Source organism: Lithobates pipiens, unplaced genomic scaffold, assembly GCF_037356315.1.
Source record: "Lithobates pipiens isolate NorthernLeopardFrog02 unplaced genomic scaffold, aLitPip1_a1.2 Scaffold_8, whole genome shotgun sequence".
NCBI classification, from domain to species: Eukaryota; Metazoa; Chordata; class Amphibia; order Anura; family Ranidae; genus Lithobates; species Lithobates pipiens.
The window spans coordinates 349,241,702-349,269,439 of NW_027507903.1; the positions used below are offsets into that span (position 1 = coordinate 349,241,702).

Below are 27,738 nucleotides of genomic sequence, written 5' to 3' on the forward strand. Positions count from 1 at the left end.
TGGGAGTAAAACTCAATTGGGAGGCCGTCCGAGCCTGGGGATTTGGATTTGGCAAAACTGGCAATAGCCAAGGCTATTTCATCTGTGGTGAGGGGAGCCTCAAGAAGGTCAATCTGGTCAGTCGTCAGTTGGGGAAGGGTGATACTATGAAGGAAGGCCGTTCTCTGGTCAGTGGGGTCTGTTGTAGTCGTTTTGCACAGATCTGCAAAGAAGTCTCTAAATCTAGCTGTTACAGTACGCAGACCAGTGATCTGTTGTCCCCCCAGTCCATGTAGGCTGATGACCACCGGGGGTCTATCTTCACTGTGGACCAGATATGCCAGCAGCTTACCCGCCTTTTCCCCATGCTCAAAGAATTTTTGCTTTGTGAAAAACAGCTTTTGCCTGGCCTTCGTAAACTGAAGTTGGGTTGCCACTCTGGTTTGCAATTTGAGTCGGGCTGCTAACTCTGGGGTAGGGTTGGTGGCATATTCCCTTTCTGTGGAGGTCAATTCCGCTACCACCCTATCAAAGACATCTGTGGATTTAGTCTTAATTGCATTTATGCGGGAGGTGAGGGTCATGCGGGCATATATTTTAAAAGAGTCCCAAACCGCTGAAAAAGAGGCAGTTTGTTCTTTTTCTACAAAGTATAGCTTCCATAGGTTCAGAAGCTTATCATCGTCCGGCAATAGGGACAGCCAGAATGGGTTCAAGCGCCAAGGCTTTGGGGGCTTACCAACAGGAATACTCAATGAGATCCAATATGGGCTGTGATCAGATAACAGTCTTGGGCAAAATGCAGTTTCTAATAGCCGTGGTGTTAGGGTTTGAGATACAAGAATAAAATCAACGCGGGACATGGAGTTGTGGGAAGCCGAAAAGCAGGAGTAAGTCTTTGTAAGGGGGAATTCATAGCACCAAGTGTCTACTAAATGGAGAGTGGAGATCAGTTTAGAGAATTTTGTCTCCCTGGTATCCGTGTCTGCCCCCTGTGAAGTCTGTAATCTAGTGCTGGCCGCAGAGTGGTGTTAAAGTCTCCCATCCAGATTGCTGGTATTGCGGGGTGTCGGGTCATAAGGGCGAGTCCCTCCATAATCACAGTCATACTAAATGGGGGAGGTATGTAGAAAGCCAGGAGGAGAAACTGTTCACCATATAGTTTGGCATGGAGAAACACATATCTACCCTGTGGGTAATTACTTCACATAACTCGAAGTGTACCGATTTGGCTATTAAAAGTGAAACACCTCTGGCGTGAGTAGCGTGAGTGGAATGATATGCCCACCCCACTCACGGGCAGCGGAGGACCATCTGAAGCCTCCCTTCTATATGCGTCTCTACCAATGCCACTACATCCGCTCTCTGCCTCTTTAGGAATGAAAGGGCTGCCGATCGTTTAATTTTCTCGCGCAGGCCCCTCACATTCCATGTTAGGAATTTTATAGATGTCATCGTATAGCATAGGAAAAATAACCCCTCTCCAGGATGTCCCCTTTAGGATCACCCGCTAGAGAATCATGCAGTACCAAGACCATGAGTAGTATTAGAACCTGCCATAGAGCTAGCCATGAATAAGGTAACAAAGTAAGACATGTATCTGTTACAATCTCCTCTTGTAATAACACTCGTGCACTTAAAATTTGAGAAAATACCTGTAGAACATTCCCCTCCCCCCTCCCTACCCCATACCCATCCCAACATGTGCGGGCATTATCCGTCAACAGTTGTGAACTATCACCCCAGAGTCCCATCTCTTGAAAACATGTGAAAAAAGAGAGACAAAAAGAGGGTAAAATAGGAGGGATAAAAAAGAAAAAAAAAAGGCTGCAACAACGCAGCCCCTGCGTACAGCTAAGGCCTTTGGTCAGGCATATTCATGCAAAGTGGTCAATAGTTGCATGGCTGTGCAAGTTGGTAGGAGGAGCCAGTGTCAGGTGCCAGTTCCGTCTGTAATTCCAGCAAGGCCGAGCTCTAAGAATTAATGGAGCCAAGCATCGCTGCGACTCAAGATCAAGTGGAAAATACAATATACAATAGACCAGAGGTACGTTAAACACCTTGTGATGCACCTCTTCAGCCAATGCACATTTTCCCATAGTCGGTTCCAAGGACACAATATGCACGATGAAAAATTCCAAAAACAACTGATGAACAACCCCCACCCCCCTCCCCAACCTACACCCACCCCAACTTGTGCAGGCATAATCCCTTAACAATTCTAAACTTCCATCTGGGAAAAAAGGAGACTGCGTGTATAAGGAGAAGATGAGGAACAGTTTTAGCCACTAGGTCATACAGTGGTTCTGAGCCAACCGCCACGTAAAATCATGAGAATGGGGTCTAACTGAGCACCCCTGCGAGTTGTTATGACAAAAAGGCAGCACAACCCAATTCCTCTGTTCGTCTGCATAGTAGTGGTTCCCAGTGGTTGGTGGGGCCGTAAATTCTCCGCACTATGCATGCAGCTTGTAGGACCAGCACACTTCCACAGCCCCATGTGACGGATAAATGTAGAAGTAGTAAAAAAGGGCTCCCATAAGGGGAGCAATGATATAGATAAAGTCCACTCCAAGTATTCAAACGAATGAAGAGAAGAGAATTCGCAGCGGTGGGGTCAGCAGAGGTAAAGGTTTCCACTCGTCTCTCGAGGCTGATAAGATATTCCGAAGTGAAGGCACAGGGGTGTGATACAGGTCAAGGTGGCAATGTGGCAAAAGTAGTTAAAACAGACAGAATAATGACGGAAACATGAGGGAAAAGGATCTCGCCATGTGACTCACCCAGAGTGCAGTCAGTCGCCCCTGCCATGGGCAGGCCCATGCTCCAGCCAGGAGATGACCTCGTGAGAGTCCTCAAAAAACAACACCCGGCCATCATGTTCCACTCTCAGACGTGCAGGGAAGAGCATGGAATACTCCAGGTAACGGTCACGAAGTCTGCGCTTGGCCTCCATAAAGCTGTCAACGTTTCTGTATTTCGGCCGAGAAGTCAGGAAATATTGCCACCTTGATGTTTCCTACTGGGATTTTACCCCTCTCTCTCGCCAGCCGCAGTACAGCGTCTCTGTCTCTGTAGTTTAAAAGTTTTGCGATAAAAATGTTTGGGGGGGGGCCCCTGAGGAGGAGGCCTAGCGGGCATCCTATGAGCCCTCTCCACCGCCAGCATGGGGGAGAAGGCCGACCGTACGTGGTCACCAGTAGTTGTTTCAGGAAAACAGTTGGGTCTTTACCCTCCGCTCCCCCCGGGAGACCGATGAAACGGAAGTTACACCTCCTCAGGTGATTTTCCATGTCATCTTGTTTGGAAAGCAGCTGGTTAATCTGCTTCTGCATGCGTTCAGATCCACTCTGTAATGGCGGCAGGATATCTTCCACCGTACTGATGCAGGTTTCCGTCTCTGTGACCCGACAGGCTAAATGAGGAAGAGTGTGGAGGAAATCCCAGGCACAGGGCCTGCTGCTAGGCTGAGGGCCGGGTGTACCAAGTGCCACGGACCGTCTTAAGGGCAAAGAACTGACAGAGTGCTCACATCTCTGCTCAGTCTGTAAGCAGAGGAAGCCCAGGAGGGACAGGAGAAAGGCAGTGTCCACAGGCCCAGCAAAAGCTCCGAGGAAGGGTGTCCCAAGATGGCCGCGGACCTCCGCAAGTAGGCCGAAGCCGGGGACTTGCCTAAATGCGGCCGCCGCACGTGAAACCTGGGAGCAAGCCAGTTGTGAAGAGGGTCCCCAGAGGAGCCGGCCACCCGTGGGGTATGCTGATTGGAGTGGAGGATTTTGTTATGGAAGGATTAATGTACGGAGCTCTGGCCATGCAAGACCTACTCCATGCTCCGTCAAGCCACGCCCCCCCCCCCCCCCCCCACCGTTCTAATTTTTACTAAGTTCTGTACACCAACTGTGTATGAAAGGCCTCCAGATTGTCAAATGGCATTGCATTTTACAGAAAATTACAGTAGCTGCAGATTAAAAAGAAAAGGTAATTTTTAAGAAACATTAAATTACAATATGGCTTGTGCCCCAATTATATATGATGATTTTTTTCACAAAAGCGGAGTTACCCTTTATTGACAGGAAGAAAAAAAACATGTCCAGGAAAAAAAAACTTTTATTTATACAATTTAGTTAACCACTTGCTTACTGGGCATATAACACTGTACCCAAATTAAGTTTTTATAATTTTTTTCTCCACAAATAGAGCTTTCTTTTTGTGGTATTTGATCACCTCTGGGTTTTTTATTTTTTGTTAAAAAAATGTAAAAAGACTGAAATGAGATAAAAAAATACAAAACCATTTTACATTTTGTTAATACATTTTGCAAACAGGTAATTGTTCTCCTTCGTTGATGTACACGGATGAGGCTGCACTAATGGGCAACGATAGGCTGCATTGATGGGCACTAATAGGCGGCACTGGTGGGCACTGAGAGGTGGCACTGATGGATGGCACTGAAGGGTATTGATAGGTGGCACTGAAGGGCACTAATAGGTGGCACTGATAGGTGGCAGTAATGGGCACTGTTGGGTGACAGTGATGGGCACTGATGGGTGGCAGTGATGGGCACTGATCGGCACTGGTAGGTGACACTGATAGGCAGCACTGCTAGGTGGCACTGATGAGGCACTGATTTGCACCACTGGTGGGCATTGATAGGTGCCACTGATTGCTGGCACTGTTATGCACTGATTCCTGGCACTGTAGGCACTGGTAGGTGGCACTGGCAGGTGGTAATGGTTGGCACAGATGAAGCGGCTTTGCCTCTTCCTTTTCGGGACTGATGTCCCTTGCACAGAAGCCGGTGATCAGCTTTTTTTTCTCCTCACACTGTCAGCGTGAGGAGAAAAAAAAGATATCACGATCTTCTGTTTACATCACGTGGTAAGGGGCCAGGATCGACCCCTTACTCTGATCTGTGACCACCCAAGTCTCATTGACTCGGTGATAACAGTGCACGCCGCAAACGGGAGGACATCTATTGATGACCTCCTGGCAAAGTAGATCCGCGCTGTAGCTGCCATTTGGCTATGGCATGGATCTGAGTTAAATATAGTTAGCAATTTACAATATGTATGTTTGGTATACACAACCCTGCTGCCATTTGGCACATCCATTCACATCAGCCTAACCATTATAGCCCACTACATAACATAATGTAGCAAACCCAGGTGTAACACTTACCAATTACAGTAATTACTTCTATAACTAGCATGCAGCTGAAAGTTATAGGGTCTACTAAGGTGTAAGTATGATTCGGTAAAATTTTTGAAACAGAATTAATCAAAAATACAATAGACTGTTACTGCTCATTTTTTTGTGTTTCACCAGGTGCTTATAATAGGCTGTTGCCTTACATCCTGATGGGGACACTGACTGTAGCCATGGGACTGTTAGTATTGTTCTTCCCAGAAACTTTTGGTAAACCGCTACCAGAAACTATGGACCAGATTCAGACAGTAAAAGGGTAAGAAAGCATCCAGAGCATTAACAGTTTGGGTTATATTTTCTTGTGAACATTGGGGTTCATTTATTAAAACTGGAGAGTGCAAAATCAGGTACAGCTCTGCAAAGAAACCAATCAGCTTCCAGTTTTTTTCTTTTTTGTCAAAGCTATGGGGCTATAGTAAATCATCCCAATTGATTCCAGTTTGTGTTTCAAACCCCCACTACCCTTACAGCTCAAAATTTATTTTTTCTAGGAGTAAATATGCTTTGGTTTTTGTCTGAATGTATTAATTTGATGATTAGACATTACATATAGCAGATAAATAATGAGGACCTGTCATAAAAACTCAAACTTCCCCTTGAGGGCTGTCATTTTACTGTAGTAAGAAGGTATACACAGAGCTGGATCTTTCACAAGGCAAACTAGGCAGGAGCTTATGGCCTGGTAGATGTCCAGGGGGCTCAGGGACAACTTTCCTGCTGCTCCTGTAAACTAGCAATTGGTTAAAACGGTGTTTCTCCCTGTTCCTTCATAAGACAATATGCACTTAAATTAGCCAAAAACAAAAAAAGGACCTGTGGGGGGGGGGGGGGGGGGGGTGGAGTTAGGTGACATAGCCTTACCCTTACCCGACTTTTGCTGTGCAGGAGGTGTAATCATCATCTGGATGACAAGAACCTAGGGAATGCACAGTGCAAGATTGTCTTCTTGTGAGATTTGGGCTATTCATCCATTAATGGGGATGACACAACCTAGCTACCATGAGTGGAGGTTGAGTGAAAGGTAAGTACAACGGATATAAAAAGTCTATACACCCCTGTTAAAATGTCAGGTTTCTGTGATGTAAAACAAATGACAAAGATAAATCATTGCAGAACTTTTTCCACCTTTTAATGTGGCCTATAAACTATACAATTCAGTTGAACTACAAACTGAAATCGTTTACGTTGAGGGAAGTAAAAATAAAATAATAAAATAATATGGTTGAATAAGTGTGCACACCCTTAAACTAATACTTTTGTTGAAGCACCTTTTGATTTTATTACAGCACTCGGTCTTTTTGGGTATGAGTCTATCAGTATGGCACATCTTGACTTGGCAATATTTGCCCCCTCTTCTTTGCATAAACACTCCATCTGTCAGATTGTGATGGCATCTCCTGTGTACAGCCCTCTTCAGATCACTGCACAGATTTTCAATCAAATTCAGGTCTGGGCTCTGGCCGGGTCATTCCAAAATGTTATCCTCTTCTGGTGAAGCAATTCCTTTGTTAATTTGGATGTATGATTTGGGTGGTTGTCATGCTGAAAGATGAAGTTCCTCTTCATATTCAGCTTTCTAGCAGAATCCTGAAGGTTTTGTGCCAATATTTACTGGTATTTTGAACTGTTCATAATTCCCTCTACCTTGACTAAGGCCCAGTTCCAGCTGAAGAAAAACAACCCCAAAGCATGCTGGCACCACCATGCTTCACTGTGGGTATGGTGTTCTTTTGGTGATGTGGTGTTGTTTTTGCACCAAACATGTTTTGGAATTGGTTTTATCAGACCATAACACATTTTCCCACAAAATCTGCTTTTGGCAGACTTCAGATGTGTTTTTGCAAAATTTAGCCAGGCTTGGATGTTTTTCTTGGTAAGAAAAGGCTTCCATCTTGCCACTCTACCCCATAGCTTAGACATATGAAGAATACAGAAGATTGTTGTCACGTGTACCACAGAGCCAGTACTTGTCAGATATTCCTGCAGCTCCTTTAATGTTGCTGTAGGCCTCTTGGCAGCCTTCCTGACCAGTTTTCTTCTCATCTTTGCATCAATTTTGGAGGGACGTCCAGTTCTTGGTAATGTCACCGTTGTGCCATATTGTCTCCACTTGATGATGACTGTCTTCACTGTGTTCCATGGTATATCTAATGCCTTGGAATTGTTTGTACCCTTCTCCTGACTGATACCTTTTAACAATGAGATCCCCCTGATGCTTTGGAAGCTCTCTGTGGACCATGGCTTTTGCTGTTGGATTCGACTAAGATAATGTCAAGAAAGACCTACTAGAACAGCTGAACTTTGGGGTTTAGCAGATGCACTCTAAATGAAGGCAGGTGTGCACTGACTCCTAATTAACATGAGTTTGAATGTGATTCCTTAATTCTGAACACAGCTACCTCAGTTATAAGAGGTGTGCACATTATTGTACCACATTATTTTAGTTAATAAAAAAAAATTCAGTTTGTTTTTCAATTGAGTTGTACAGTTTGTAGGTCACATTAAAGGTGGAAAAAGTTCTGAAATGATCTGTATCTCATTTTTTTACCAAACATAAATCAGACATTTTAATAGGGGTGTGCAGACTTGTTATATCCACTGTAACTGTATATGGGCTAACTTTTTCTTTTTGTCACAGTTCACTGGAGTATTTTAGCAAGGGAGGGGAAGCACACTGAATTAGCAGACCTTGTTGTTTAGGTGATTTCTTGGCCATTTTTCAGAGAATATGAATGATAACACAAAAACATTTTTTGCACTCATGGTTAGTGTTTGGCTAAAGCCATTTATTACCAGTCAACTGTGTTTACTCTTTTTAACCACTTCTGGACCGCCCACCATCGTTATACGTCAGTAATTTGAAGGAGGATATCGTTGTTATGGCAGCAGCTAGCGGCCATAACCCTGGTATCCTCTTCTTCAGTGAGCAGTCGGGGTTAAGATAAAAGTGGTCTCCTTTTGGCGGATTCAGCGCAAGATAACTTTTATCAGTAGTGGGAGAAGGCCCCCTTCCGCCGCGATCCAGTGCTTATTGGAGGCAGTGGCGGAGGCGATCGGATCCTTCCTGTTGCCTGACATGGAGACGAGTGAGGAGAAGATGGCCCCCACCTGTCTCCATATCGTTGCAGGGAGGAAGCGACTTCAAAACATCACTTCTGCCCATAGCTTTTAAAGTGAAAATATATTCTAAAGATATACTCGCGCTAGTGGAATATAAAAAAACAATAATAATAATATGCAGCTGCTGTACACAAGGTGCTAATCAAAAGATGTGGATAAGAAAATACAGCGCTCGCAGCACACAATATAAGTAAAGTATAATAATTAAACAAAAAAGTCCAAATAAATGTGATTGCACTTTCTTCACTGTGGATTATCACTTCAAAGTGCTTCACAGATTTTCAGGTGTACAATAACTCCCCCTCATGTGTCCCCACTCACCGGATCAGAACGACCCCCCAGCTTTTCAGTCTTGGAGTCACTTCAAGCCTGTAAATGATATCCTAAAAAGATGGACTAGATGTCAGATTACAACTTTCCAAATGAAGGCTCACATCTGGATATAAGGTACTCAAAAATGAAAAAAAAGATGGACTAATAGTGAAGTACTATTATAAAAAGGATTTATTGCACATAGTGATCGGTACTTACAAAAATTGTGATAAAAGCAGGCATAAACATGGAGCTGTAGATGTGAAAAACGCCACTAATGGCATGTGTTCCATGAGACTGGAAGTGACGTCAACCGGAACCTGAAATTGCGTCGTCATGTTTCGCCCTCCCATAGGGCATCATCAAAGACATAATTTCCGGTTGATTGGGCTGTCCTTAGATACTGGGAGAGAGAGAAAACTCCCTTTCATAGAACCAATCAAAATGGCATTGTGGCCATCCTGTTGGTTAGATAAAACTGTCGCTCCCATGGATAAAGCACATTCCATAGGAGAGACAAGAACGCCATAAACTTGGTTGGATAAAATCCAATAGAATATACAAGAAACCCCCTCATGTGTCCCCACTCAACGGATCAGAACGACCCCCAGCTTTTTTTAGTCTGGGAGTCACATCAAGCTTGTAAATGATACCCCAGGAACTGGAGGCTTTTTGCCAAGAGGAATGGGCATCTAAGAAGATAAAGGGCCTCATCCACAATTACCACAAAAGACTTCAAACTGTCATTGAGGTTGAAGGGGGCAATACATGGTATTAAGAACTGGGTTAGGTAAATTTTTATCAGGGTCATTTGGGTAGTTTCTGTTGTGATTAGGATTTAAAGAGTAAACACAGTTGATGGATAATAAATGGCTTCAGCCAAACACTAACCATGAGTGAAAGAAAAGTTTTTGTGTTATCATTCATATTCTCTAAAATATAGCCTAGAAATTATAAATTCTGTCAAGTATGTAAACTTATGAGCACAACTGTATGTGTGTGTGTATATATATATATATATATATATATATATATATATATATATATATATATATATATATATATATATACAGTATCTCACAAAAGTGAGTACATCTCTCACATTTTTGTAATTATTTAATTATATCTTTTCATGTTGCAACACTGAAAAAATGACACTTTGCTACAATGTAAAGTAGTAAGTGATTAGCTTGTATAACAGTGTAAATTTGCTGTTCCCTCAAATCAACTCAACGCACAGCCATTAATGTCTAAACCGCTGGCAGCAAAAGTGAGTATACCTCTAAGTGAAAATTTCCAAATTGGGCCCAATTAGCCATTTTCCCTCCCCGGTGTCATGTGACTCGTTAGTGTTACAAGGTCTTAGGTGTGAATGGGGAGCAGGTGTGTTAAATTTGGTGTTATCGCTCTCACTCTCTCATACTGGTCACTGGAAGTTCAACATGGCATCTCATGGCAAAGAACTCTCCGAGGATCTGAAAAAAGAATTGTTGCTCTACGCTTCTTGCCATGGTGAGGCCTGTTCTGAGTGAAACCTGTCCTGTTAAAGCACTGTATGGTCTTGGCCACCATGCTACAGCTCAGTTTCAGGGTCTTGGCAATCTTCTTATAGCCTAGACCATCTTTATGTTGAGCAACATTTTTTTTTTTCAGATCCTCAGAGTTCTTTGGCATGAGGTGCCATGTTGAACTTCCAGTGACCAGTATGAGAGAGTGAGAGTGATAACACCAAATTTAACATGCCTGCTACCCATTCACACCTGAGACTTTGTAACACTAACGAGTCACATGACACCGGGGAGGGAAAATGGCCAATTGGGCCCAATTTGGACATTTTCACTTAGGCCGCGTACACACGCGGGGACTGTTCGCTCAACTTTGTCCGCTGAACAGTGTTTCGGCGGACAGTCCGCTCGTGTGTGGGCTTTCAGCGGACAGTTTCAGCGGACAGTTTCAGCGGACAGTCTGCTGAACAAAGTTTTTCGGAAATTCCGAAAAACTGTCCGCTGAAACTCTGTTTCAGCGAACAGTCCCCTCGTGTGTAGGCTTGTTCGTCAAACTAAGTTCCGCGCATGCTCAGAAAGGATTTACACGCCGAAGTTTGCATTGCAGTGTATAGGACGTCGTATTTTTCGTCCCGTCGTACGTGCCGTTCACGTCATCGCGCACGGTTTCAGCGGACTGTTCGTTCGTCGTGTGTGGGCAAGTCCGTCCATGCTAATTTTGAGCGGACTGTCCGCTGAAACTGTTTGACGGACAAAGTTGAGCGAACAGTCCCCGCGTGTGTACGCGGCCTTAGGGGTGTACTCACTTTTGTTGCCAGCGGTTTAGACATTAATGGCTGTGTGTTGAGCTATTTTGAGGGGACAGCAAATTTACACTGTTATACAAGCTGTACACTAATTACTTTACATTGTAGCAAAGTGTAATTTCTTCAGTGTTGAAAAGATATAATAAAATAGTTACAAAAATGTGAGCGGTGTACTCACTCTTGTGAGATACTGTGTATGTGTATATATATATATATATATATATATATATATATTTATATATATATATATATATGTGATTCTGCACTTCTGGGTAGGGGGCATGCTGCTTTTGTTGTGATTTTGCCGAGGTGAGGCACAGGAAGGAACTTTGCATATGTAATCTAGGCAGAGCTTCATCCTGGCAGGAGGAGGTGATGGATTTTGCAAGGGAAGGGAAAATTGTATCGATGGTAGTGCTGCCAATAATTAGTATGGCTAATAGGGGATTGTGCCCCAGTCATATGTATATTGTACATTGCAGAACATATTAACGTGAATTAATAAAAAGTGTCTGAGAAAAGTTCTATTTCAACTGGTGTCTTGCCAATAGAAACCAATCAGTTACCATGTTTATTTGTTTTTCCACTCATCATCAAAAATTTAAATTTACCTGGCTGCGCTCCATTTAAGACAAATGTTGTCTCAGGCAGCTTTTATACATTTTCCCCATTGTGCCTGGAGGTGCCGAGAAATGGAAACTTTGCAAGACTTGCAGACCTTGGTGCACAGTGTATGTGCCAAGTCTGTGCAACACCAGGGGCTTAGGGAAGCTTGGGTGTCCAGAGCATACGAGCCTGCTGAATATGTGTTAAAACTCCCTGGAGATCATCCTAAAATAATGGGTGACTTTGCAGTTTTGTGTGGAACCTCATAGGTCAGGTAACATCACTGTTCCCCTGGGTCACTAAAACAACTAGTTATTTCAGTGTCAACTGTGGTGGAGAAGAAAAGGAGGAGTGAACAACTTCTACTCATATACTAAATGAATTGCATTAACTACAATTAGCTGAAGTATCAACTGAACTGAGCCTTTTAAAGTCTATGTGCAAATTATTATTTGAAAGGCAGTAGTTGGGGCGGCAGAGATGACCAACTGTACAAGTTTTACTTTATACCATAACATTTAATGAAATATCCCTAATTAATTGGAGTTTGTTTTCTTCTAGGTTATGTTGCAAAAGAAATTCCCATATAGTTGCAGAAGAGGATACAGAAGAACTAAAAAATGGCATGATCTTAATGAGTTCAAAATTATAATGTACAATGCCTTGCAAAAGTATTCACACCCCTTGAAATTTTCACACTTTTTGTCATGTACAACCAAAAACGTAAATGTATTTTTTTGGGATTTTATGTGATAGACCAACACAAAGTGGCACATAATTGTGAAGTGGAAGGAAAATGATCAATGTTTTTTTAAAATTTGTTACAAATAAATATGTGAAAATGGTGGCGTGCATTTATATTCAGCCCCCTATATTCTGATATCCTGAACTAAAATCTAGGCAAATCAATTGCCTTCAGAAGTCACCTAATTAGTAAATAGTCTACCTGTTTGTAATTTAATCTCAGTATAAATACAGCTGTTCTGTGAAGCCCTCCGAGGTTTGTTAGAGAACATTCGTGTACAAAAAGCATCATGAAGGCCAAGGAACGCACCAGACAGGTCAGGGATAAAGTTGTGGAGAAGTTTAAAGCAGGGTAGAGTTATAAAAAATATCCTAAGCTTTGAACATCTCACGGAGCACTGTCTATCATCTGAAAAGGAAAAGAGTATGGCACAACTGCAAACCTACCAAGACATGACCATCCACCTAAACTGACAGGCTGGGCAAGGAAAACATTAATCAGAGAAGCAGTTAAGAGGCCCATGGTAACTCTGGAGAAGCTGCAGAGATCCACAGCTCAGGTGTGTGAATCTGTCCACAGGACAACTATTAAGCCGCGTACACACGGGCGGACTGTATGGCCAACTTAGTCCGTCAGACAATCCGACGGACAGTCCGTCCTACTTTCGAATGAACGGACTTGACCACACACGGATGCACAAACAGTCCGTCGAAAGTTTGCGCGATGACGTGTACAGCACGTACGACGGGACTAGAAATAGGAAGTCCAATACACAGCAATGCAACCTTTCGCCGTGTAAATCCTTTCTGAGCATGCGCCATACTTAGTCCGTCGAACTAGCCTACTCACGAGCGGATTGTCCGCTGAAACCAAAGTACGACGGACAATATTACGGAAATTCCGAAATACTTAGTCTGCCAGACTGCACGCTGAAAAAGTCCGCTGAAGCCCACACACGAGCGGACTGTCCGCTGAAATGTGTTTCGACGGACTAAGTTGGCCAGACAGTCCGCCCGTGTGTACGCGGCTTTAGTCGTGCACGTCACAAATTTGGCCTTAATGGAAAAGTGTCAAGAACAAAGCCATTGTTGAAAGAAAGCCACGAAAAGTCTTGTTTGCAGTTTTTGCAAGAAGCCACATGAGGGGGACACGGCAAACATGTGGAAGAAGGTGCTCTGGTCAGATGAGACCAAAATTTTACTTTTTGTCCTAAAAGCAAAACGCTATGTGTGGCGGAAAACTAACACTAAACATCACCCTGAACAGACCATCTCCACCGTGAAACATGGTGGTGGCGGCATCATGTTGTGGGGATACTTTTCTTCAGTAAGGACAGGGAAGCTGGTCAGAGTTGATGGGAAGATGGATGGATCCAAATACAGGGCAATCTTAGAAGAAAACCTGTTAGATTCTGCAAAAGACTTGAGACTGGGGTGGAGGTTCACCTTCCAGCAGGACAACGACCCTACAATTAAATGGTTTAGATCAAAGTATTTTTATGTGTTAGAATGGCCCAGTCAAAGTCCAGACTTAAATCCAATTGAGAATCTGTGGCAAGACTTGAACATTGCTGTTCACAGATACTCTCCATCCCATCTCACAGAGTTTGAGATATTTTGCAAAGAAGAATGGGCAAAACATTCACTCTCTATATGTGCAAAGCTATAGAGACATCCCCAAAAAGACTTGCAGCTGTAATTGCAGTAAAAGGTGGTTCTAAAAAGTAGAAGAGGGGCTGAATACAAATGCACGCCACACTTTTCACAATTTATTTGTAAAAGAGGTTAAAAACCATTTATCGTATTCCTTCACTTCACAAGTATGTACCACTTTGTGTTGGTCTATCACATAAAATCCCAATAAAATACATTTACTTTTTTCGTTGTAACATGACTAGATGTGGAAAATTGCAAGGGGTGTGAATGCTTTTTCAAGGCACTGTATATGCTGTTCCTTCCTCTTAAAAAACAAGATATTTCTATGTTTATTATACATAACTGGAATAAAAGGCTGCACTCCAGGACAAACTTTTCTCAGGTCATCCATTCTACCATAGGCCAAAGCTGCCAAAAATGGTGTCGGTCCTCACATCTCTTCTTTGAATAACAGTATTTCGGGTCTGTTGGCAACTATACCTGTTTACTCAGAATGTTGTGCCTTAAGAACTGTCAGCTGACAACAGCACATCGACATTCCAACATGGATTAGAACCTGAAGCTGCATATGTAATACAGAATACAAGATTGTGACTTGATGTATTTTCAAATCCCAGGTTGCAAGGAAATCACACACATTTGTGCTGACATATAAAAAGTGTTGGGAGTTGAGACTGAAGTTATTAATCAAGAGCTTTTTTTATTGTTCTAAGATGTTTTATTATTGTTGTGATTATTTTTTTTTAATAATTCTTGTTATTCAACCACATATTTGGTGACATTCAGATATGTACACGTCTTTACAAATCTTGGCTTACTCGTTAGCATCAAAGTGTAACTCCAGCCAATACCTTTTCTTTTCTTAGTTTCAGAGTAGTGAATGGTTAGAACCTTGACAGAAAATGATGGGAAATCTACAACAGAGAACCCAGATTAAAATAAAACATGTTTTTGTGGTGTAGGGAAGGGGTTAATTCAATAAGATGGATGAGTTGGGTTTTTTATTTTTTAATGCTATATGCTGTTAATTCACATAATAATCATTTTTATTATAAAAATGTTTTTAGATCATTAAGTGATAAAAGTGTCAGTGACTAGTGAAAACTGTCAGCCATGCACATCAGATACTTACCTAATGAAATATACACACAGTTGTACTTAGGATGAACCAGTAAGAACCAGAGATTCTCCTCCAATAAAACAAAACTAGTGAACATTTAGAACTTGAGTCATGCCTCAAATTCTGTCTGTTTTCCCTTTGGGGAGACTTCCCCCAAATTCCCATTCCATTAGACCCCCAACAAAAAGAAAGTGAGGGAAAATAGAATAGAGACAGAGCAATATAAGCTCAGAGGTTCTAATCTTTCACCATGCCATCTAAAACTAAAAAAGTTTTTTTTGTTGTAATTGGCCTTCAGCTCTGAGTATGATCTTTGAGGCAAATGTTTTACATCAGTAACACACAACTGCAAAAAATTTTACTTATGATCTCCAAAAGACCTTGAGTTGCATGTTCTTTAACCATTTTGAAAGGTTTTATAATGTAAACCATGTATTGTGTAAAGACAAAGTACCCACACAAATTCAGTTTCCCTAAATCAATAACCATGTTGTATGTACCTTTGTTCATAAATAAAATATGGCAACTTATTTTATTGACATGGCCATTTCTGTTCTGCTTATTTTCAATGACATGCAAGAATGCATGGAATTCCTCCAGACAAAATATACTGTCCACATATAAAGATAAAGCCCAGGGATTACAGAGGAATGGGTTCATTTGCCCTTTACCTAATTATTCACCCTATGTATATATTTATAGCATAGATTTTATAAAATAACATAATTAATGGTTTATTACTTTAAGCGGTAATGATAAAGTAATGACATGTTTTGCACTCTCAAAGGGGCCAGTGTTTTCTCAGGTACTTATTTAGAGTGCCCACCACTCTAGATAGAAGCACCACACTTCCCGACACACCTGTGGCTTTAAATGGGCTTTACAGAATAGCCAACAATAATACAGTACAATAGAGCATCTAAAGTAGAACATAAATGTAACAAAAGAGACAATATACAAATCTGTCAAAAAGAATGGCAATTTTATATACAGTATGTAGTCTGACTGAGAGTTAAAGAAAATCGAAACCACTGGCCAGTGAGTCTAAGTACATTTAGCCGGCGTTGGGGCCCTGGATCTTCTGTTGGAGTGTTAACTATCTCACACAAGAGTATTTATATTCTGATGGGAGAAAAGTAAAAAGTACAAGGTGCAGCGATACTGGCCTCAGGTGGGCACAGCACAGTAAGTTTACTAAGGGTTTAAAACAGCCTTTCTGCACACAGGACCTGGCAAGCAGCACTCACAGACAATAATGGTAACTTCTCAGTCCTCACAACAGGGATCTCACAGCAGTATAAGACAATACAGGTCCCAATGCTTACTGCTTCCCCTCTCTTGGTCCTGTAGCAACACAACAGTAAATAGGTTGGAAAGATGGTCTCCCTGTAGCAGTTCAGTTTATCCGGGAAGGTTTGCAGCCTGTAGTCCTGTGGCTGTGTTCCGTGACCTTTCTCTCCAGTAACAGCCCACCAGAGAGCCTATTCTGCTTCTTGCCTCAGTCTGTACCTGCAACCCTGTCTCTCCACGTGTGTCTTTTCCTCTACCTGGGCTCTCAGTTATCTTTCTCCTCCTCCTTGTTCTGCCTACCCTCCTTCCCTACAGGGCTGTGTCACAGTGTGGAGACTACATCTCCCATCAGCCCTAGTTTATCCCAGCAGGCTTTTATCACTCCCAGAAGACACAGCAACCTATATGCTCTTCCTCTGTGTTCCCTAAGTGGTGGGCCGGACTTAATTTGGCTGCTCACAACCACATAGTAACAGTGTCTTACTGCAGCCACTAGAACACCATGGCTGATCATGGGACTATGTTAAGAAGTCCCTACCATTTAGCATTTGAAAATAAGGAGTGGCTATGAAAAGTAGAAAGTGGATTTAAGTAGACGTGTGTATCCTTTCGTTATGAAACGAAATTCTAACAAAATTGTTGTTACTCAGATTCATATGTATCCAAATCACAATGGTAATGGATTCGAATCCGAAATAAATTATATTGAAACAATGAAATGTATTCTTATTCATTTGTTACATTCAGACCTTTTGTTGATGTTTGAAGCATGTAAAAAGTGTAACCAATAATTTAAATTGATTCAAATCCATTTTTATTTTGCATTAATATTTTTCATTATTATAAAAAATATACTACATATGAAATGGAAACATGTTTCAATAAATACAGTAAGGCTGCTTTGACACTGCAAGCACTGTATCTGAGCACCACAAACCAAAAGAGCTATTTAATTATTTTTTATATTCACAGCAAACTCATCCATCCATCCAAGTCTCCATGCTTTATTTTGCTGAGAAATTACTTAGAAAAACACCCGCTAGCATTTCTGGCCATGGCCATCTTGAGTAAGGGCAAATGATTCATGTAGCATTTACTTCATGGAATCCATCTACCCTTAGGTTAGGCATCCAGGCAGGAGGGTGTGCTTAGCTGAGAAATCCACTCCTTCTCTCCTGAAGACTCCTGGGATGTGTGACATAATTTGCCTAGGCATGGAAACCAGGAAGTAACGAAAGAAATCTAAAACAAAAACTGTTTAAAACAAGTAAATATATCCTTTGTTATATATTTTTATTTACTAATGCTAGCTGAATAAGTATTCAAAATAGACAATGTTGATTGGGAGAGTAAAGTTCCGCTTTAAGAATCTCTTCTAGTGTGAATATTCAATCCTTAAAATAATCCAAGCATGCGATATTATTAATAGAAAGCCTTTGCGCAGCAAACATTCAACTGTAAAATGTGTCACTATTCAAGTAATGAAAGGGTATTCCTCCATAATAATGTGACCACTTGCGCTCCCCTCCTTAACCTCACCGCGCAGCCATGACCTCTTATATTAATAGGAGGAACTCTAATGATGTCATACCGATTTAACATGTTCAACAGAGCTTCTTATGTCACTTCTGGTTTTATAACTTCCGGTCGGTGGAGCACAGGAGCTTTCCAGTGAGCTTGTATGTCTTCATGCTTGTATTATACAAGCCTTATTTTATTGTAAGTGCAATTTTAATGTTTCTGTAGGGTTACAAAGCGAAACATCTTAGGTCTGCAACTTTAAGTAATTTCTATTGTTACAAAAAAACAGCTAAAATACTCACCTGTCAACCTTTGAGGGGATTTCACGAATCCCTGTCTTGATTTCCATTTGCTGTGGCTCCTTTGCCATAAATCTGTGTGAAGCAAAGGCACTAACTGGTGCTTGTGCTTTATGCAGAGTTATTGTATAGAAGTGGAAGTGAATAAAAGTGGCTGGTGGGACCTGAAAGGAGCCGGCATCAGCTTATAGGTAAGTATCTCAGCTCCCTAATTGTGATTTTAGTAGTAGGAACAGCAGCTGGGAGCAGTGGACGGAAAGTCATTATACATTTTCACTTTGATGCCCATACTTAATCTGGATCATCTTTAATTTTGTTGTTCAAGAAATTCTCTGCTGCCTTTAAGGAGACAAGCTCTTGTTTTTAAAGAGGACCTACCTACCACCTTCCCGTCCATGGCTAATTGACAGTGCCTGTATAAAGAGACCCCTAACCCACTGATGCTTTTGTCACAGCTGGCAATAAAAAACACTATTTTGACTGGTGTTGTACACTAGGGGGAATGGTGGTGACAGACATTCCCTTTAATACTCCTTTTCATTATGATTTCTGTGAGTCATAACTGTGAGTGCTGAGAGACACTTTGTATTAGTTGTTGAAGGTGCCACATCTCTAACTGGTGTTTTAATTGCTTACGATTTACTCTGTGCAATAATGTATTTTATGTTCCTTGTTTGACTAAAGACTACCTTTAGTTCATTCAGAAGTGCCTCTGCTAAATTTTGGGTCTTGTTGTAAAACTAGTCAATGTTTTCTAAAGAACTTACTAATAGCCCAATACTGGTCATGGTATTGTGGTGTGAGCAGGGCTTTTTTTCTTTAAGAAAATGTGTAGGTACTCCCACCCTTCACTGCTTTTCTTCACCCCCCTATCCACCTCCGATCACTGTCCCTTGGTTCCACCCCCTACACACCTCCTAGTATCACCCCTTTTGGAAAATACAGAACCAAGTATCATATTGTGGTCCTACATAATTTGTATGGAATTTGCCCAATAGAACCCCCAGCAACAATAGATCCCCCCAGCAACAGACCTCCCACAAAAAAGAATACCTCCCCCAGCAAGATAGATTCACCCCAGCAACAATAGATCTCCCAGCAGCCAGCATCAATAGACTCCTCTCTCAATAGTAGAACCCTCGCAGAAATAATAGACCCCCCACCATCAACAATAGTCCCCCTGCAAAAATAGATCCCTCCCAGGGCTAACAGATCCCCCAGCAGCCAGCAGTAGACCCTCCAGCACCTCCCAGCACCCCTTTCCATTGCCACATGCATTTAGTGTCAGAGGTGCCGGAACTGCATTCCCCCGTGTTCCCAAACCTGCCAAGCAGCCACAGTCTTAAGATCCACCTCCTCATTGGCCTGTAGGAGAATCAGTGTGAGAATAGTGAATATTCATTCGCTAAAGCCCACACTTTTTTAAGCCTATAAGAGCCTATGGCTTTAATCACGTGCGTCAAAAAATAAAAAGTAAACCCCATTGGAATCCATTCGTCCAGCTCCCCAATTGTAGATTAGGGGCCGGATGCATGGATAAGGGGGCGGAACCCCTGCGCCCTGCATTACGGGCTGCCACTGCAGCCAAGCCTGCAGTCCCATGCTTGTGATATTGTGTTTGTAACACGTGCTTCAAGCTCTCTGTCTGTCCTGCTCTTCTGTTTGGATTCCCTCGTTGACTACCTCGGATAGCATATCAACTACTCTCTAAACTCTGCCTGTCTTTTGCCTATGGATTGACCCCGACTATTAAGAACTTTGCCTGCCTTGTACCTGGACTTTCATTGAACCACTCTGCCTGTCTGTGTTAGGTACCTGGGTGGTGAGCCTGACTTGGTGGAAGGAGACCTCTCTTATGGCTCTGTTTCAAGTCCCCCTGAAGTGGGAACAGAGGGACAAGAGCACAGCGGGGTAGGAGCGTCTGGCCAGATGCAGCAGCGGATGCTGATGAGGTGGAGATCCTCCAGATGCAGGAACCTCAGCAGCAGATGGCAGCCGATGATGGTTGGCAAGCTGACTGTGGCGGCTGGGTGGACAGTCCACGGAACTTGAGAGGCAGTAGCAGGTTCAGGAAGGCACGGAATGGACGGAGCCCTGACATTGCCCCCCCACAAGGGGCAACCTCCGGGTGCCCCTAGCGACTCTCTTTTCCGGGTGCGCGGAAAAGAAGGCCCGAATTAAACTGTCAGCATGCAGGTTAACAGCATGTTCCCAAGAATTATTCTCCGGGCCATAGCCCTTCCACTTAATCAAGAACTGACCTTGTCCCGGCCGTCTTCTGAAGTCCAAAATGGCCTCCACCTCATACTCTTCATTTCCATTAACCAGCACAGGTTCAGGCGGTCTTGTTCCTCTATCAGGAAAGGGATCAGGTACAGAAGGTTTGAGCAGAGATACATGGAAAACCGGGTGTATTTTCATGGAGTCAGGTAAGGATAGTTCATAAGACACTTCATTAATCCTCCTCTTAACTGGAAACGGCCCCAAAAATTTGGGTGCCAATTTCTTGGAAGGACAGGCTAATTTCAAGTTAGAAGTGGAAAGCCATACCTGATCCCCGATTTGAAGAACCAGTTCTCCTCTTCTCCTTTGATCGAATACCTTCTTACTGTCCGCCTGAGCCTTAGCTATGGCTTCTTGTAGGATCCGGTTGTTGCGATGGATAAAGGACACCGTGTACTGGACTGCTGGAACATGGGATTCTGAAAGGAGATCAGGAAGAAAAGACAAGTGAAAACCATAATTTGCAAAAAACGGGGACTGCCCTGTGGTAGAATGACTGGCGTTGTTATAGGCGAATTCTGCCAAGGGCAAAAGGGATACCCAATCTTGTACCCTGTACAAAAGACGTAAAACATCGAATATACTGTTTGAGAGTCTGGTTGGTACGCTCTGTCTGTCCATTGGTCTGGGGGTGGTAAGCGGAGGACAAGGCCAGTTCTATCTTCAAGGTCTCACATAAGGCTCTCCAAAAACGAGAAGTGAACTGGACCCCCCTGTCTGACACGATATTACCGGGTACCCCGTGAAGTCTGATTATCTCCCTAATGAAGATGTGAGCCGTCTCGGATGCAGACGGGGTTCCCTTCAAGGGTAGGAAATGGGCCATCTTGGACAAGCGGTCACAAACCACAAAAATGGCTGTATAGTTCTCAGAGGGAGGAAGTTCAACAATAAAATCCATTGTGATCATCCGCCAGGGTCGGTCAGGTGCAGGCAGTGGTTTTAGCAGCCCCCAGGCCCGGTTTCTGGAAACTTTACTTCGACTACACACGGGGCAGGAGTTAATGTATTGTTTGTAGAATTCCCTCATGCCAGGCGACCAGAAGGTACGCTGTACAAGCTCCAGTGTTTTGCGGAAGCCAAAGTGCCCTGCGAGGGGGTGATCATGAAGAAAACCCAGGATCCTCATTCGGACGTCTTCAGGGACAAAGATTAAATTGTCTTTCCATAGCAGACCCTCTCTGGATACCAATGTAATCCCCGGGGGACAAGAGGATTTAAGGGAAGCTCCTCTTAACTGGGACAGCAGGTCTGGCTGGATGAGCAAAAAGGTGCTAGCAGGAAGAATGGTGTCTGGGGGTGCGGTGTCCTTGGAACCATCAAACATGAGAGAAAGCGCATCCGGCTTCACATTTTTTGAACCAGGACGATAAGTAATATGAAAGCAGAACCGAGAGAAGAAGAGGGCCCAGCGGGCCTGCCGAGGCTTCAGACGTTTAGCGGTACGGAGGTACTCAAGGTTCTTATGATCAGTGTAAATGAGTACGGGATGGACCGCCCCCTCCAGTAAATATCTCCACTCTTCTAAAGCAGACTTGATGGCGAGCAACTCCCGGTCCCCCACGTCGTAGTTCCTCTCCGCAGGAGAAAGTTTTCGGGAAAAGAACCCTACGGGGTGCATCAGATCATTGTTGCCCTGACGCTGGGAAACCACTGCCCCAACTGCTACCTCGGAAGCATTGACCTCCAAGATATAGGGTCGAGACGGGTCAGGATGGCTGAGAATGGGAGCAGAAGTGAACAAGTTCTTGAGTTTCTCAAAGGCTACCTGTGCTTCAGGGCCCCAATAGAAGCATACGTTTTGCTTAGTGAGCTGGGTGATGGGAGAGATGATGGCAGAAAACACCTTAATGAACCTTCTATAAAAATTGGCAAAGCCCACAAAGCGCTGGATCCCCTTCTTATCAGTGGGAGCTGGCCAATCGAGAACAGCGGATACCTTCTGCGGGTCCATTTTAATGCCTGCTGGGGAAATTTCAAGGCCAAGGAATTGAATGTTCTGCTGCTCGAACTTGCATTTTTCGGCTTTGGCATATAACCCGTGTTGTCGGAGCCGAAGCAACACTCTGCCGACGTGCCCACCATGTTGTTCTAGAGACTCGGAGAAGATCAGGATGTCATCCAAGTACACAATGACAAAAATGTCCAGAAAGTCCCGGAAAACATAATTTATCAGATGCTGGAAGGTGGCAGGGGTGTTACAGAGCCCAAAGGGCATAACCAGGTACTCGTAGTGCCAAAAACGAGTTCGGAAGGCAGTTTTCCACTCGTCGCCAGCCCGTATACGGACCAGGTTATAAGCTCCCCTCAAGTCCAACTTGGTAAAGATAGTAGCCGACCTCAGCTTCTGAAAAAGTTCAGGTATCAAGGGTAGAGGATAACGGTTTTTAACCGTAATTTTGTTCAGCTCCCGGTAATCCACACAGGGCCAAAGTGACTGATCCTTCTTGGTGACGAAGAATATTCCGGCACCAGCAGGAGATGTGGAGTGGCGGATGAACCCCTTCTTAAGGTTTTCAGAAATGTAGTCCTTCAGGGCTTCTTGTTCTTTCTCAGACAGAGGGAAGACACGTCCAAACGGAATCTCTGCTCCTGGAAGAAGCTCGATGGGACAATTATAAGGACGGTGCGGAGGAAGGGAATCAGCCCCCCGTTTACTGAAAACGTCCAGGAATTTGTGATAGGGTTCAGGAACTGACTGACACAAGTCCAGGTCTGAGTCCAGACAGAGAAGCGTTCCGGGCTGGGCAGGAACTCCAGGAAGGCAGTGATCTAGACAATAGGGGGATAGAAACTTCACCTCCCCAGAGGACCAGTCAATGGTGGGGTTATGGGCCTGAAGCCACGGTATGCCTAGGATCACCGGGAACAGTGGTGAAGAAATAACATCAAAAGTTAGTAGTTCCGTGTGCTGGCAAGAGGTGGTAGTTAGTAGTGGAAAGGTCTCCTGGGTGACTTGACCGGATTTATTTTGAGAACCGTCTGCCAGGAAGATGCAAAGTCCATGAGGCTTCCTCCGAAGAGGTATGGAATGCAAGTCGGTGAAGGCAGAGTCGATGAAGCAACTGCAGGCCCTGGAATCAAGGATAGCGTTGACGTGGACTGTCCTTTCCTGAAGCTGAAATGAAAGTAGAAGAGCAATGTGGGAAGTGTTGGCTGGCAAGATTACGGAACTGTTTGACACAGAAGAAAGGCACTTACGTGTCTTAACAGGGCAGTTGGTCACGTAATGTCCAGATCCGCCACAATACAAGCATAAGTTCAGCTGCCGGCGCCGGGCTCGCTCTTCAGATGACAGGGTGGGCCGCAGTAGTCCGAGCTGCATGGGCTCATCAGAGGTTTGAGCAACACGGGCAGGTCCCCCTTGAGGGGAAGAGGTGAAGAAAGGTGCCGGAGTAGGAGTTCTTGCGGTCATCCAGGCTGGTCTATGGGGTTGAGAGGAGCGTTCGGCCCTTCGCTCACGAAGCCTCCGGTCAATCTGGATGGCCAGAGCAATTAGGCCTTCCAGGGAGTCTGGGGTACCAACATGGGCCAGTTCGTCTTTAAGGCCTTCAGACAGACCCATACGGAATTGATGTCTCAGGGCTGACTCGTTCCACTGGGTGTCTGCGCTCCAGCGTCTGAAGTCCGAAACATAGTCCTCAGCCTTGCTGAAGCGCAGATAAAGCAGATTCCGCAGTGGCAGTCCGTTGGGGGTCATCATAGAGCTGGGCCATTCCTTCGAAGAAAGAAGAGAGGGTCTGGGTGAGGGAGTTATCCTTTTCCAGAAGATGGTGGGCCCAGGACTGAGGTTCTCCTTGCAGAAGGGAAATGACAAATCCCACTTTAGTTGCTTCCAGGGAGAAGGTTCTGGGCTGAAAGGCGAAATACAACTGGCAGGCGTTGCGGTAGGCCTGAAACTTGGAACGGTCCCCTGCAAACCTCTCCGGGATAGGTACCCTTGGTTCAGGTGGAAGCATCATAACGGCAGAGTGAGTAGCTGGTTGAGCAGGAGGAGGCTGAGGTACCGTGACTGTTGGACCGGAACTAGATAGGTGCTGAACACGCTCTTCCAACCTGGTGTATCCGTCCTGAAGGGATTTCACGGCCTGGGTGAGGGCCGCAAGATGCGAGCAGATCTCCTTCATGGCGGAGGCCCCTTCCGCAGGCTCAGTCATGGCTGTTCGTACTGTTAGGTACCTGGGTGGTGAGCCTGACTTGGTGGAAGGAGACCTCTCTTACGGCTCTGGTCCAAGTCCCCCTGAAGTGGGAACAGAGGGACAAGAGCACAGCGGGGTAGGAGCGTCTGGCCAGATGCAGCAGCGGATGCTGATGAGGTGGAGATCCTCCAGATGCAGGAACCTCAGCAGCAGATGGCAGCCGATGATGGTTGGCAAGCTGACTGTGGCGGCTGGGTGGACAGTCCACGGAACTTGAGAGGCAGTAGCAGGTTCAGGAAGGTCTCTGAGCAGGAGAACAAACAGGACCGACAGGCAAGCAGGAACCAGCAGGGGAGAGGCAAGAAGAAACGTCAACAAGCAGAGGTTCAGCAATGGTAATCAGCCCGAGATAAGGTCAAACAAGCCGAGGTCGGGGCAGGAGAGAGCAGCGGAGTCAGACAGGAGCTGGGTCGGGTAATCAGGTAAACTTTAGGCACAAAAACGGGTTGCTTCAGGTACTAGCTTCAGACGAACAGCACAGAACATCTGCAGCTGTACCTTTAAAAAGGGCCACTGGCGCAAATCGCGCTAGCACGCACGGCGCCCGGCGGCGCGCGTGCACGCGCCAACCCGCGGCGCGAGTGCGCATGCGCGATTTGCGCCAGTGGGTCCATGGAATATTTTAAATTTTGCCACTAGTTGCGGGAAACTTATTTTTCTTTTTTCCGCACAAAGTTGTCACTAAATGATATATTGTTCAAACATGGCATGGCTATATGTGGAATTACACCCCAAAATACATTCTGCTGCTTCTCTTGTGTACAGGGATACCACATGTGTGAGACTTTTTGGGAGCCTAGCCACATACAGGACCCCAAAAAACAAGCACCGCCTTCAAAAATTGTTATTTTACTCCTCCAATGTATCACAGTTACATTGGCCCTGAAACGTCCAGATAGCACAAAACCCTCCCAAATGACCCCATTTTGGAAAGTAAACCCAAGGTATTTGCTAGGAGGCATAGTAAGTATTTTGCAGATCTAATTTATTTTTGAAAATGAAGAAAGAATTGAATTTTCTTTTTTCTTTTTTCAATTTTCAAAACTTTGTGACAAAAACACAACATGCCTCTCAGCAGATAGCGTTGGATGTCTACTTTCCAAAATGGGGTCATGGGGGGGGGGGGGGGGTTTGTCATATCTACCCATTTCATGGCCTCCAAACTGATAAGCAGTCAGGAGTGAAATCAAAAATGTACGCCCTTAACCTGAAGGAGGTGATTGGTTTTCAGGGTAATTTTACATATAACTTTGCCATATTTGAACAATATATCATTTAGTGACAATGTTGTGTAAGAAATAAAAAAAAATTGTAATTAGACTAATTGTAAATAAATTGACTCAACATGACTCTCAGCAAATAGCTTGAAGTGTCTTCTTTACAAAATTGGGTCATTTTGGGTGAGTTTTGTGCTATCTTGTCATTTCATGTTCTCCGAAACTGTGATAGGTAGTGAGGAAGTTAATCACCAATTTACACCCTTAGAAAGCCTGAAGGCGGTGCTTGGTTTTCAGGGTCCTGTACATGGCTAGGCTCTCAAAAAGACTCAGGAGAAGCAGCAGAATGTATTTTGGGGTGCAATTTCACATATGCCCATGGCATGTTTGAGCAATAGATCATTTAGTGACAACTTTGTGCAAACATTTTTTTTTTAATTTTTCCGCAACTTGTGGCAAAATATAAAATATTCCATGGACTCAACATGCCTATCAGCAAATAGCTTGGGGTGTCTACTTTCCAAAATTTGGTCATTTGGGAAAACTGTGATACTGTGATAGGTAGTGAGGAGTGAAATCAAAAATGTACTCCCTAATGCTGCATACACGTGACCGGACTTTTCGATGGACTAGGTCTGACGGTCTTCCCGACGGACTTTCGACGGAGTTCAGACGGACTTTCCAAATGAACAGACTTGGCCACACACAAGCACATCAAGGTCCGACAGATTCGACCGTGATGACGTACGACCGGACTAGAATAAGGAAGTTCATAGCCAGTAGCCAATAACTGCCCTAGCGTCAGTTTTCGTCCGTCGGACTAGCATACAGATGAACGGATTTTTCGACCGGACTCGAGTCTGTTGGAAAGATTTGAAACATGTTTTATTTGTAGGTCTGTCTGACTTTTGGGAACAAAAAGTCTGCTGGAGCCCACACACGATCGAATTGTCCAACGGATTCCGGTCCGCCGGACCTAGCCTGCCAGAAAATCCGATTGTGTGTACGCAGCATTAGAAATCCTGAAGACGGTGCTTGGTTTTCGGGGTCCTGTACACGGCTAGGCTCTCAAAAAGTCTCACATATGAGGTATCCCCATACTCAGGGTAAGCAGCAGAATGTACTTTGGGGTGTAATTCCACATATAACCATGGCATGTGTGAGCAATATATAATTTAGTGCCAACTTTGTGTAATTTTTTTATTTTTACTTTTCAATCACTTGTGACAAAAAAATAAAATATTCAATGTGCTCAACATGCCTCTCAGCAATTTACTTGGGGTGTCTACTTTCCAAAATGGGGTTATTTGGGGGGGGGGACTGTACTGCCCAGCCATTTTAGCACCGCAAGAAATGAGATAGGCAGTCATAAACTAAAAGCTGCGTAAATTCCAAAAAATGTACCCTAGTTTTTAGACGTTATAACTTTTGCGCAAACCAACAAATATACGCTTATTGATTTTTTTTTTTTTACCAAAGACATGTGCCTGAATACATTTTGGCCTGAATGTATGATTAAAATTGCGCTTATTAAAAAAATGTTATAACATAAACTAGAAAATATATATTTTTTTCTAAATGTTCAGTCTTTTTCTGTTTATATTGCAAAAAATAAAAATCAAAGAGACAATCAAATACCATCGAAAGAAAACTCTATTTGTGGGGGAAAAAAGAAGCAAATTTTGTTTGGGTACAACATTGCATGACTGCACAATTACCATTATACCAAATTGTAAAAAGTGCTCCGGTCACTGAGCTGCCAAATACTCCGGGGCTGAAGTGGTTAACAACCAGCTATTTCCTCACACAGAAGTCAAATCGGCCGATCGTTTTTTTGACCGATCCAAACTTGAATTGTTCTAAAAAGTTGGAATTC

The 27,738-nt window shown here is 43.8% G+C and overlaps 1 protein-coding gene across 1 annotated transcript in view; it reads left to right on the forward strand.

Annotated features, from left to right (window-relative positions):
* Window positions 1–15,592, forward strand: part of LOC143963611 (solute carrier family 22 member 4-like) — a 155,649-nt gene extending 140,057 nt beyond the window's left edge. The window contains exons 9-10 of the mRNA XM_077473289.1: window positions 5,305–5,440; window positions 12,095–15,592. Coding sequence (XP_077329415.1) covers window positions 5,305–5,440; window positions 12,095–12,185 — 227 coding nt within the window. The 3' untranslated portion in view covers window positions 12,186–15,592. The remainder of the gene's footprint in view (window positions 1–5,304; window positions 5,441–12,094) is intronic.
* The last annotated feature ends 12,146 nt before the right edge of the window (window positions 15,593–27,738 follow it).